Source organism: Mustelus asterias, chromosome 23, assembly GCF_964213995.1.
Source record: "Mustelus asterias chromosome 23, sMusAst1.hap1.1, whole genome shotgun sequence".
Lineage (NCBI taxonomy): Eukaryota > Metazoa > Chordata > Chondrichthyes > Carcharhiniformes > Triakidae > Mustelus > Mustelus asterias.
In genome coordinates, this window is record NC_135823.1 from 48,705,041 (window position 1) to 48,719,064 (window position 14,024).

Genomic DNA, 14,024 nt, shown 5'->3' on the forward strand with positions numbered 1-14,024 from the left:
GGTCAAGGCCATCAGGGAATTTGAGAAATTTAAAATGGAAATTTAAAATGTTGCTCCAGTAAGCAGGAAGGTATTCTGTGAGCTAGGGGCTAAATAACTTCATTTTTGAAAAGGAGGAGCATGAAAAAGATTAATTTGTACATCTATCCAAGCTCTCCAATATGTTTATTTTTCTAAAGGACTAGAAAGGAAGTCACATGATAGTGTTGAGAGTAATTAGACTGCAGGAGGTAGGTTGATGCATGAAGAGAGCCAGAAATTGTTTTGTATAATTGATCAACATATTGTAACCTTAAAGATTTTTACAGTTTATGCTGACGTCATAAACGCTTGTGCTGCTGGTTCTAGTGTGACCATTATACACTGCAGTTAAACTGGAAAAATTAGATTGGGATTGATGTTATGATGCAAAAATGTAGCAGATTATACTGTTCTTCATTTAACAATTCCCTATCTCCTCACTTCAGTTTTATTCAGGGAAGGAATGATTTATATTTTCTCTGTATCTTGTCTGCATCTATTCCACATTAAGGTTAATCATAAATTAAATAAAGTTTGAGCAGTTTTTGTTTTCCAGATGTATTCATTCAGACGTGCCTTGAATCAATCTAGAATATGCTTGCTAATGGTCCAAAACTAAAGTTCAGATTGGCAAGATTCTCTTAATTTTTGATGATACTTTTGAATGATTGATAGCAGCACTGCTAATCCAAAATTACCGTCATTCAAAATAAAACGTTTGGCTGTGTAGCATGTTGACTGCCAAGTAGAAACCAGGTGCCTAAGAAATTTCCTGATTGCAAGTGCCCTCTTGTGATTAGTATTACGAAGCATGTACTTAACAGAAACCAATCCTTCCATAATGAGTACACAGCAGCCTTTACACTTCCATATCAAATCTGAAAAAGTATTGCAAACTATTTAGAAACGTAAACTTCCAAGTTTCACTAAATAATAGTTTTAAACATTTATAAATTCAAACTAAAATCTTTACTAAGGTGACGAGCTCGACCTTTGAACAAAGCAGAGGCTGTGTTAGTTGCCGAGATCTACTTGATTCAATCTTCGCAGGTGAGGTAAGAAATACTGTTTGCAAAGGAACATAGGAACAGAAGGAGGCCATTTGGCCTTTCGAGCCTGCTCCACCATTCAACAGGAATATAGCATCAGCCCCACTTTCCTGCTAAAATTTCCTTACTTTTATATTCCATTCCTCTTACAATAAACACTAGCAGTCCATTTGCCTCCCTAATCATTTGCACACTGACTTTGAGAGATCACGTACCAGGACACCGAGATACCTCTGTACTACTGAGTTCTGCAATCTTTCTCCATTTAAAAAGTATACTGCTTTTCTATTCTTCCTGCCAAAGTGAACAGTTCACATTACCCACGTTATACACCATCTGCCATGTTTTTGCCCACTCAGTTAGCTTGTCCATAAAAGTTAAAATCACCATAATTCCAGGTAACCACAGGCTGCTCTCCCTCTCAACGGGGAGAATTGACTGGTGACGATTTTAACACGAGGATCACTGCACTTCTGGCATGGGGCAAGGGGTTGAGAAAGCAGGCCCTCATGAATAACCTCAGCCAGAATGGGAATTGAACCCATGCTGTTGCCGTCACTCTGCATCACAAACCAACCATCCAGCTAACTGACTTCCCAATTAACCTGTCTATATCCTTCTGCAGACTCTCTACCATTTGACGACTTACCTTGGTGTCATTGACAAATTTAGTTACCATGCATTTTCTCCCTTCATCCAAGTTATTGATATAGATTGTGAATAGCTGAGCACCCAACACTGATCCCTGTGGCACTCAACTCGTTACAGTTTGCTAATCTGAAAAAGGCCCATTTATCCCTCTCTACTCTCTCCTCCCTTATAGCCAACCATTTATCCATGTTATTTTACCTCCTAAAGGATGTGCTCTTACCTTTTGTGAAGGCCACGACATATAATGAAACCTCCAAATGCAGCGACAAACAATTTGACAGAAGCTGTGCATCATCCATGCCCGTTACCTCCAGACCTGACAATTCCAACACACAACCAGCAGGCCTTCCAGCCTCCATAAAGTTAAGTAATCTTCAGCCCACAACCCTCTGAGATACCTTCTCATCCATCTAATTCTAGCATCTCTAATCACTCCACCATTTGTGGCTGTCCCTTTAGCTACTGAGAGCCTTGACTCTGGAATTCCGTCCCTAAACTTCTATCACCTTTCTCCTCCATCTTGGTACTTTTTATTTATTTTTGCATCCAAAACATTTTTTGTCCCAATGCAAAAACCCCTTACCCCTCCCCCACTGGGCCATCTGTCACTTGTTCTTTAATTTTGCTTTCACTGAACACTGACTTTGATATCTTACCATAATGCAACAACTAGAACCTTCTCCTGCCATTAACGCTTCCACTGTCTCCTGACTTACGCATCTTTGTTACCATCTCTCCTACCTCCCACCAATCACTGACCTCCTACTCTGTTCCAGCTACTATATCCCCTCTCATACAGTATATAATCCATCACATTTCTACTTCTCTTTAACTCTGAAAAGAGACCTATATTCGAAACATTATTTTCTATCTCACAGATACTGCCAGGCCTGCTGAGTTTTTCCAGTATTTTCTGTTTTTGTTTCAGATTTCAGGATCTGCTTTAAATACAGAACAGATCCCACTTTTACGTGGTGGCTATGGGATTATTTTCCCTTTCACTTATGGGTATAATAAATAGTTTGGCACAGAATCTGCAGTTAGCGCTTAAAAAATTCTCTCAAATAGTACTAATTTCTGGGTCCTAACTATATTTTCAACTGACAATAGCGTAGAAAACAAGGTAATTTACTGAAAGTACAAAAGATGCCTGCCCTAAACTCAATATTTTAAAAAGCAGCAGTAAAATATTCCAATATTCTGTGCTTTAATGAACAATATTGTCAAATCTATTATAGTGTACTACTTAATCCACAATTTCATTTTTCTCAATAGTTACTGACCGATTAACCAAATTAACATTCAATTTCACTCAAATTGCAATGCAGTATAAAACAAAACTATGGTAAAAGGGGCTAAGTGACAATCACAAATTATTAGCAATTTAAGGAATTCTCAAAGGTGATGGGGAATTTCCAAGAAATCAACAGGTAGCAAAACCCAAGCGCGATAATATCTTTGTTCATCTTAAAATTGCCTTTGTGATAGTTCCCATCCTTGAAATAAGTATTGCTGGCACCAAAATATCAGGCCAACCTAATTCAATATTATAACAATTTGCATTTATGTAACACCTTTAATGTAGTGCCATAAATCATAAAACAAACATTTTTTATTAAGTCTGATCATAAAATAATCACTGTAGTTCTGATATATTTATCTTGTAATTCTATTTTACTGCTACTAAGTTCCCACCTTCTTACACAATTTTTGCTGCACAAGTCAAGTTATTAGATAATTCAACTCATTCTTTCATAACAACATCAGAATTATCAATATCAATTAGGGCGGCACGGTAGCATAGTGGGTAGCACTGCTGCTTCACAGCTCCAGGGACCTGGGTTCAATTCCTGGTTTGGGTCACTGTCTGTGTGGAGTTTGCACATTCTCCTCGTGTCTGCGTGGGTTTCCTCCCACAGTCCAAAGATGTGCGGGTTAGGTTGATTGGCCATGCTAAAATTGCCCCTTAGTGTCCTGGGATGCGTGGATTAGTGGGTAAAATATGTAGGGATATGGGGGTAGGGCCTGGATGGGATTGTGGTCGGTGCAGACTCGATGGGCCGAATGGTCTCTTTCTGTACTGTAGGGTTTCTATGGTTTCTATGAATATACTATTTATACGAATCAATTCAAATTCATATATTTGAATGTGTGCACTGTACATTTACACACAATTAAATGGTCTTCCAAGCATTGATGTCTTACTAAAATATAGTGGAGAGCTTCATTCTTCCTTGTACAGTGATGGATATGGCCATTGTACAGCAAATTAGGTTATCATGCTATAATTCCATTCTAACATCTGGTGCAAATTCAATTACATCACTAGAGACCATAGTTATGCGTGTGTCAAATTGCTAAACAACGAGAACTGCTATAAGTTTTTAATATTGTGTGGTTGGTTTTGACAATCATGTTTTTGGGATCATTTGCATTCCTGAAACAATCCGGCAGTATTATCTCAAAGTACAAGTCAATACTACTGTGTTCTCTTACTCTCCGGCTTCATACCCCCAGTTAAGTTCAGGTGTCCTCAAGTACTTCTCTTGGCATTTTCCAAGGGTCCACTGAGACTCTCTCTAATATTTCCTTATCACCAGCAACCCCATCTTCTGCTCTGGGTGACTTCCCATTGGTGAGTTTCCTTGGGCCTACCCTTGCCAGCCTTCATCCCACCATGCCTACCATTATCCCCTTGTACTCTGGCAATGGATCATTGTCCCATTCCACAGTTCCCTCCAGAATCTCTACCCACCCCATGGACAAGACTATGACCATTCATAAATGGTGGCGGTGACACCTTGGTGAAGCTATTCACCTGGCCTTACCTTTTGCCACCTGATATGGCCTTTATCACAGTCACACCTCTGGAAACACCTCACCTTGTTCTACTCATCTCACCTGTCAAATACTTGTTCTCTGTTGCCCATTTCAAATTTCTCATTGAGGCACCAACCCTTGGCCTCTCCCCAGCACTGATTCGAACTAGGGTTGCCAACGCTCCAAGACTGGCCTGGAGCCTGCAGAAATTGAAAATTAATCTCGAGGACACTCGTACGTGCAATCCTGGAGAAAAATCATCAGGACATTAAAAAATGCTTTTACCAATTTGTGTGAACATTTCTCTTTACCAGATATAAAAATACTGAAAGTGGGGAAAAAAGGCTGTTTGGCTGACAAGCATCATCCAACTGGGTAGTGAGTCTTTTTGCTTTCCAATTGGTATAGGAAGGCAATAAAGTTTAGTTTGTTTATTAGTGTCACAGGTAGGCTTACATTAATACTGCAATGAAGTTACTGTGAAAATCCCCTAGTCGCCACACTCTGGCGCCTGTTCGGGTACACTGAGGGAGAATTTAGCATGGCCAATGCGCCTAACCAGCACGTCTTTCAGACTGTATGAGGAAACCGGAGCACCCAGAGGAAACCCATGCAAACACAGGGAGAATGTGCAGACTCAGCACAGGCAGTGACCCATGCCGGGAATTGAACCTGGGTCCCTAGTGTTGTGAGACAGCATTGCTAACCACTGAGCTGCCCTGTATGTCACAAGGAGGATTGTGTTGGCTGAGGAATGGCTGGTGCATGGCAGCAAGTCATGTGATTGCACCTCTAGGAATGCATTTAATCATAGGGGGCAACCCTAATTCCAACCCTCTCCCTGATCGGACTGAATCAGACTATTTGCAACAACTATTTGACTTTCTGCTGCATTACAAACCATGCACCCACTCACCACAAGCCCTGCTTCCACCTCTAACATGATCTATCTTCACCTCAGTCCAGCTGCTGCTGGAACCCTGGCCTGTGCTTTTGTTACCTCCAGATCTGATTATTCAACTGCTCTGCTGGCCAGCCACTCATCCTGAATAAACTTCAGTCCAAACAAAGATGCTGCCTGTATACCAACTCACCAATTTATGATGACTAAATATAACAAGTTTTTTTGTGGCTATGATTGTGCAAACAGAAACCTGCCATTGGTACTTGGATGCACATTAAAAAGGTGAAGTCATCTGGCTGCTTCACCTGCAAGAAGGCAGAAAAAATGCCACCTTTGCCAAAACTTGCATCAACTCCCTTTAAAAAGGTTGAATAACCACGAATGAATCATTCCTACAAAATTCGACAACGTGTATTTTGAATAGATCATTCTCCCCTGCCCACAAACACAATCTATCGAATGGAATATGAAGCTTTGCTTATGTCTGGATACACATGTTAAGTCAATTGATCAGTGCGTGGTGTGACAACACCGTCGCAACTAAAAGCCACAATGCAGCAGTGGAACCACACCCACCAGTTCTACAAACACCCCCGAACTCAACCTAATGCACACACCGCAGCACCAATTGCTTACTTCCAGCCCCACATATTCCGACTGGTGCGAGTTTATTTGGAAGCCTGTGCCGCATATGTCATTGTTTTTTTTACCAGCACTGCACAGAAAACCAAAATCTAACAACCTCCGGACCAAAGCCAAATTCAAAATTGTCCTTACAAAGAATTTACAGTGTTATTAAAAGTCCAGTGAATGAAGGCAGATGGATTTGAAAATCCACGCTGTGAATCAACAAGCACTGAAGAAAGTGACTACAACCAGAGGCTGATTCTCATAAGTCGGCTCTGTTCCGAACTCCTGAACATGACACTCTTACAACAAGCACTTCTCCTGTTGGCTCTTTTTCCAAACATGCAGAAATGTTGTAACTAAACTGATTTCACAACAGTACAGAACGGAGGGTTCACATTTGAAAGCAACCATACAAATATGACTATAAGAAAGCAACCCAAAATATTATACATCTAAAATCTACATAAAGGAAAGGACAACATTAAGCTGTCCAAGTTAGGCAAACTTCAAACAGATGATGTTGGAAGTTCAAACAAAAAATTCTACTTTAGATGCATGATTAACTTCTGAACCAAATTACAATTTGGAAAACAGATACAAGCACCTAGCATCATTAAAAACATAGTAAATAGCAGAAGTAGGCCATTTGGCCCTTTGAGCCTACTTCGCCATTCAGTATGATCGTCCAACTCAATAGCCTGAGCCCACCTTCCCCCATATCCTTTGATCTCTTTTGCCCCAACAGCTATATCTAACTCCTTCTTGAAAACATACAATATTCTGGCCTCAACTGCTTCCTGTGATAGCGAATTCCACAGGCTTACAACTCTCTGGAAGAAATTTCTCCTCATCTCCATCCTTAAAGGTTTAACCCTCATCCTTGGAGATATTGCATTTTGTTTACTCATCTAACTCATTAATATGTACTGTAAATAGCTGGGGTCCTAGCACTGTTCCCTGTGGTACCCCACTGGACACTGCCTGCCATTGGGAAAAGATCTTGCTTATTCCTACTGTTTCCAGTCTGCCAACCGATTTTCTATCCATCTCAATACACAAACCCCCCCCCAATCCTATGCGCTTGAATTTTACATGCTGATCTCTTCTGTGGGACTTTGTCAAAAGCCTTCTGAAAGTCCAAATAAACCACATCCACTGGCTCCTCCTGATCAACTCTACTAGTTACATCCTCAAAGAATTCCTGTAGATTTGTCAAGCATGATTTGCCTTTCGTAAATCCATGCTGATTCGGTCACTGTTTTCAAGTGCTCTGTTATAAAATCCTTTATAATGGACTCCCCACTACCGATGTCAGGCTGACTGGTCTATAATCCCCTGCTTTCTCTCTGCTTCCCTTTTCAAATAGTGGGGTTACATTAGCTACCTTCCAATCCATAGAAACTCTTCCAGAGTCTATAGAATCTGAAGATGACGACAACCTATGTGTCCACTATTTCGAGGGCCACTTCCTTAAGTACTCTGGGATGTAGATAATCAGGCCCTGGAGATTTATTGGCCTTCCATCCCAATCTCTCCCCAACACCATTTCTCGACTAAGAATGATTTCCTTCAGTTCCTCCCTCTCACTAAACTTCGTGCTCCCCAATGTTACTTGTGTCCTCCTTTGTGAGCACAGAACCAAAGTATGTATTTAGTTGGTCAGCCATTTCTTTGTTCCCCATCACAAATTTCCCTGATTCTGACTATAAGGGGACATTTGTCTTCACCAATCTTTTTCTCTTTACATACCTATAAAATTGACTGTAAAAGTTTCTAATGTTCCCCACAAACTTACAATTCCCTGCACGCTTGGTCAATTTGTATGCCTCTTCGTTGGATCTAATACTATCTCTAATTTCCCTTGTAAGCCATGGTTTGGCCACCTTTCGGATTTTACTTTGCACCAGACAGGAATAAACAATTGTTGTAGTTCACCCATGGACTCTTTGAATGTTTGTCATTGCCTATCCACCGTCATCACTTTGTAACATTTCTCAATCCAAAGCACAGCAGTTCATACTTTACAGCAAAAATCGATTCCGAAAAATAATTAAATTCACGCATTCATTTTGTGGCTAGATCATCTACACACCTGTGTGTGTACTGGCTCTTTTAAATATCACAAAAAAAAGACATCTTTAAAATGGTCATACATTGAAAACATCTTGAAGCCATGTATCTTCCAAACTATCAATCTGATTTGAGAGTAATTCAGATTCTACAGACTAAAGACAAAGATTCATCCATTTGTTTTTACAGTTAATATTGGAAACAACTCTCTTGCTTAGCCTCTGTGGGAATAGTACACCTGGTTTGACCTAACTATGCCAGGACAGATGTTCCCTTTGGGTCATTTTTCCTGGCCTCAGGGCACTCAGGCTGAGCATTGAGAAGGTCTGCTGCTCTCTGTACCCTCAGTTCCACAATAATTGCACTGTTCGGTTTCCTGGACCTGTGCTCTGCCCAATCATTCTCAACAGCTCAGATAATTTGGAATAAAACAAAACACCCTGGTAATATTCAAGTCAGTCAGCATCCGTGGAAGTCCCTGAAATGTTAACTCTGTTTTTGGCCCCAGGTGCTGCCTAACATGTTGAGTATTCCCAGCATATTGTGTCTTTATTTCACATTGCTAGCATCTGCAGTAGTTTGCTTTAATTTGATAAGTTGGGCTTCCAACTGCTGCCAGGTGAAACCCCAGTGATGAATTGCCTGTTCAGGCCCATTAACTTGCCCATATCCATTCCAACCTCCATCCCCACTAGGTTCAGTTTTGTAAGACTTCAAAAGATTAGTACACCTAAGATGTCACCAACTCCATGAAGCAAAATACACTATCTCTACTGAATGTTGTAAACATGGTTAACTAATTCTGTTCCAGATTTGATGGGCTGAATGGCCTCTTTCTGTACTGTAGGGATTCTATGACTGCCTTTCATTGGCAGTTGCAACCCAGCCACCAGCAGTAGCAAAGACGAATTTTTCACAATTCATTACTCTTCAGTTCAATATATTTTTAGTCAAATCAGGGAAAAGGACTGAATAGAGCTCCAAACCATTAACATAAACCAGCTCTACCTAAGTGAGAAGACTGTGGATTCGAACCCCACTTGAGCAAGGTAGACAAGCTAATATTATGGTGTAGTACTGTGTGTGTTCGAAGATACCAACTTTTGGATGAGATATTAGACCAATATCCAGTCAAGCTAATCTGGCAGAATAGCTAACAAATGAGGTGTCACTGAGCTACTCAAATTCTCCTCGTGGTCCAAGACAACATTTGTCCCTCAACTAACATCACCAAAAATATAATTCAACTTGTCATTCATTGCATTTGCTTTGCTAGACCTTGCTTACAGACAGATCGGTTGTCAAAACAACTGTGGCTGCACTTCAAAAGCAATTAATTGGTTGTGAATCGTCCAGGAGACATGAATGATAAAATAAAAAATGTTCTACACTTCATTATGATCAACTCGATCTCCTTTGTTACATTTCATACTTCCACAACTCTGCCCTTGAATTAGTCAAACTACAATGAGCCATCTTAATTGTCAGATTCACAAATATTTCTTCCATCTGGTAGACTCACCTTTGTCTGCTCCAGACACCATTTTGCCCTATCCTTCACATGATGCATGCAGCATCTAGCTAACTATCTCTCCCCTTTCCCAGTCTCCAACATGCTGCTTGCCATTTTACCTTATGTTTGAAGTGAGATACAAATGTAAATCAGTTTAAAAAATCCAAGAGGATACAGGTACAGTGAAGACAGGAGATGGGGGAAATGAGACTTGGCCTCAAAATTACCCTTGGCCCAAATTCCCAACCCACAGCTTGGGTTCATCTTGCCAAAACAGACACAACACAGCGGGATGTGAGCAGGGCAGGAGCTGTTCTTCAGGGGAAGCACAGAAGGATATGCTTCACCCAAATACTAAAGCCTTTCAGAAACACAGAGGCAGGTGATGACTGTATAATTTGATAGTAAATATGGACTCAAACAATGCTATAATAAATGTTTTTAAAAAAAACTTACTTTCGCCATTGCCCCAGCTTGCTGTGTGTTTAGACCCGTGTGTGCACCCATCTGTGCCGATCCCTGGGCCAAAGTCTCTGCTAACACACTGCCAGAGCTGCCCAGGCCAGAGTTTGAATACTGCATGCCTCCTCGACCCCTGCCAGCAGCCCCCAAGGATCCATTCAGCACCTGTCCCTGTCCTTGCTGCGACTGCTGCATTAGACCTTGACTGTTGCTGCTGTTCAATAGAGTTTGATGGGTGTGACCGAGATTGGTATTGATGCCGATTCCTCCTGGCCCAGTCTGAGCAGCTGGGCTGCTGTTGGCAGACACCATACCCGATGCTGCAGCATTATGAAGTTTCTGCTCTCCATGTTTTTGTGCTTGTGTGCTCAGTGCTTGAGAGCCAGGGGTTGAAGAACTTGAACCACTAGCAGCCATCCCGAGACTGGAAGGTGAAGTGAGCCCTTGATTGTGAGGGCTTTTGCCCATGTTGGAGCTGTTCTGCTGGCCCTGGCCAGGACTGTCCATTGATCTGCCTGGGTTGCTGCTGGAGTTCACATTGCCCAGTCCTCCAGTGAGATTGGAGCCACTGCCTGCCCGCAAAAGCTCCGAGAGCTGCTTATGTTTAGAAGCAGCGTCTTGACCAATGCTGCTGTTTAACTGGCTTAGTTCGCCACCATTAGGCAATCCTAAAGGGTCGGATGACCTGATCAACTCATCGGGTAAATCATTTTCTAAATCAAATGGCGATCCAAAATCTAAAAAATAAAAGTTATCCACTCTTAGTATATCATCAAAAGTGCACTTTGTACATACTGCAAACATTTTGTATTAAAGATAATTTTTGCACCCAACACATACCAAGGATGCACAATTTAACACAACATATTTTTTAAAAACTCAGTTTAGGAGCGATAACTTGCCTATCAGCTCTATTCTCTCCCCACAGATGCTGTCAGACCTGCTGAGATTTTCCAGCATTTTCTGTTTTTATTTAACACTAGCATTTACCCACACAAAACCAATCCCAAAGAACATGTTCAGTAATGAACTTCCAGCTATGTCAAGATATGTGCAGTGAACAATGGTCCCTGCTACTCTTCACTTGCAATTGGAGTTCATAAAATAGTCATTGTTTAAAAAAACTGACCACCCTGCAAAAGTAGTTTATTATACCTTTGCACAACAATGACATACTAAGCACTGACTTCACATTAAAACAACTGTAACACGCTAAAACCTTTATGGGGCAATATACTGAATTTGACTGCTGTCTGAGGCTATTTTAGGAAGAAAAGTCTATCGCACCAAATCATAAGCCCAACCTACCCAAGTCAACCATGTGAATTCTTATTATTTCATGGTAAGCATTTCTGAAATGCATAACCACATGTTTCAAGTCAAAACGTTTCTAGTCAATTTTTAAAAATGTACTTTGTAACAGTTTTATAAACCATAACAGGACAAATCTGACACTGGACATTGTTAAAGAGACTTCACACAACAGTGGGTACAGTTCCAGCAAAGGTAAAAGAAAAGTCAGGAAATAATACAACATACAGTCACGTTAAATCTTGGTTTCACACTGGTTGCATAAACCTTCCTATAAATCATTTGATACACTGCAACCAACTTAGCTGAATGTGAACATACAAATAATATATGCTTCTTCAATGTTTGTGCAGGACGAAGTAACATAAGATGCAGTTCAAACTTCAGAGACTGAATGCTCTAAAGTATCGATCACCTACAATCCACAGTACACGCCCACAATGTATTATGCTATTATAATGAGTTGTCATAACATGGAAGCTAAGTTTAAATGTTCATTTGTTCATGTATATTAGACATATAAAAGAGTAAACAAACTTCTAAAGAATGCTTCATTTTTGTTTAGTTTGTACACTACAAATATCTAACAGTTCCGTTGCAGGATTAACAGTATAATGCACTAGTTTAAAAACAAGCTCAATTCTGTATAATTATCATTGTATTTCTTATATAGCCCAGTGGCAGTTTGGATACTCATTATTAGTTTAAAATTATGTACAACGAGAAATGCATATATAATGATTTTCTCTTCGGTTATTGCAATATATTGAATGTCCAATTGCCATTTTAGTTGGCCTTGTCCCGTTAAATAGCTGTAGTATCTGGGATAACTGATGACTAACTGTAATTATTGTTACTTAAAGGTTTCGACAGTCGTATCGGTTACACGGCTCGTCAGAGTCCACGGGGCAATATCTGGGAGGTGTCGTTTTGCCACTAGCCAGTATAGAATTAAATTTAAATCCCCGAGCTTCCGCCAACTAGCGCTGGACATAATGCAGTCCGTCGCTACAAGTTTCTATTTACAAAATAATGACAAGAATACGGAGGACTGCTACTTCCGACACATGCACGTTTTACACACAGCATCAGATGCAATAACTTTTACGCAAAGTAATTTAAGTTACTACTTCACTTGTCACAAAACTGTTGAAAAGCTAAATATATTTTACTGTTAAATGTTAAATGCTTTATCTACAGACTTTAACAATGTGTTAAATTACATATTCCATTAGTTTTAACGAAATGTTTTGCACATTGCGAAAAATCAGCAAAGGTATAATTTCTCCAATGTTACGATAACTGAATACTTGACTTGAAATGCGGGTGCAAGACAAACTTTAAGGGAAGCCATGGACAAATTTTATTAGTATTTGGCTTGTGTGAAAACGAGCCAGTGCATCGATTACTGAATTGAACTTCGTGAAATATGTCACAAGTAAATGCTAAATAATTCTTCAATTACACCGATCAATAATTTATTTGCTCGGGTCATTCATAATTCGCTTTCTTACTAGTTTCTAAATATGCAATAACTAAAACGTATTATGGCCTTAAACATGTTTTTGGGTCATTCCCCTCCAAATCTTTCCAATTATACCACTGCAAAGACAGCTAGCTTCATTTTTGGTGGGGGGCGGGGAGATGGAGGGAAGGAGCAAAACAAATCCTGCCATGCCCTCCCCTCACTAAATCGTCCAACAACCCATCTCAAAACCAACCATTGCTAAAGGTATCTGACAAGATCCTTAATTTTAAAACACACATAGACACACACAACATGCAAGTTGTCCTGGTTGAACATCTGCAATCCAGAAATAAGAGTGTTGGGAGGCTACGCAGCTACCTACATTCCCAATCCTTCCCTGGTTGTCCCCTCCTTACCTGTACTGTCACTGGCGGAAAGCGCCGGCGAGTTGAGTTTGGGCCGTTTGGCAGACGGCGGTCCATCCAGCAGGTTCTCGGCCATTTTATTTTCTGTATATTATATATGTGTGTGTGTATATATATATATATATATATGGTTTCCCCCCTCCCTTTATCGCGTTTCATATAATGAACATGGAAAGGTGAGGGGGGGAGGGATAGGGACGGACGCAGCGGCAACTCTGGCAGGCCCTGGGGCCTGAGACTAGCACCAAGAGCCCGCTCCTCCTTAGCCACAGCGCCATTCCCCCACCGCGACACCCCGTACCGCCATTCCACACTCCCCCCTCAAACAGGGAAAAAAATAAATTTCTTCCAGCCCCCTTTTTTTTCTATACGCAAAAAAAGACATAAATTGGAACCTGTCAGTCAGGCCGCATTTTCGGCTATGGGGGGGCCTCAAGCCAGGCCACGGACTGACGCCGGGCCGCTGCCGACAGGGCGATGAAAACAATACTTCACCCAGAGGCTCGGTACGGCGGAGCGAAGGGGATACGGATTTTTAAACTCCCCCGCCCCCCTCCTCTCCCGGTCCCCTTTCTCTTATCGCTTTTCCCCCGCTTAAAGGCGCCTGGACCAACGCTAATTTGACGGCCGGGTGGATTTCGGAACCGAATGTGGGCTTTTGGGGGTCCTTAACACATCGAGCGCAGCTCCCGACACCGTT

General features: G+C 41.1%; 1 protein-coding gene across 7 annotated transcripts in view; it reads right to left on the reverse strand.

The window, feature by feature from the left end:
* crebbpb (CREB binding lysine acetyltransferase b) overlaps positions 1-13,547 on the reverse strand; it is a 153,755-nt gene extending 140,208 nt beyond the window's left edge. For all 7 annotated transcript variants that reach the window (XR_013500682.1, XM_078240494.1, XM_078240493.1 and 4 more), the window contains exons 1-2: positions 13,316-13,547; positions 10,115-10,857 (exon numbers count right to left, since the gene is read on the reverse strand). Coding sequence is in view for 6 of the 7 variants with exons in the window: in XM_078240494.1 (XP_078096620.1) it covers positions 10,115-10,857; positions 13,316-13,400 (828 nt within the window). In the remaining variant the exon portion in view is untranslated. The remainder of the gene's footprint in view (positions 1-10,114; positions 10,858-13,315) is intronic.
* Between the last annotated feature and the right edge of the window lie 477 nt (positions 13,548-14,024).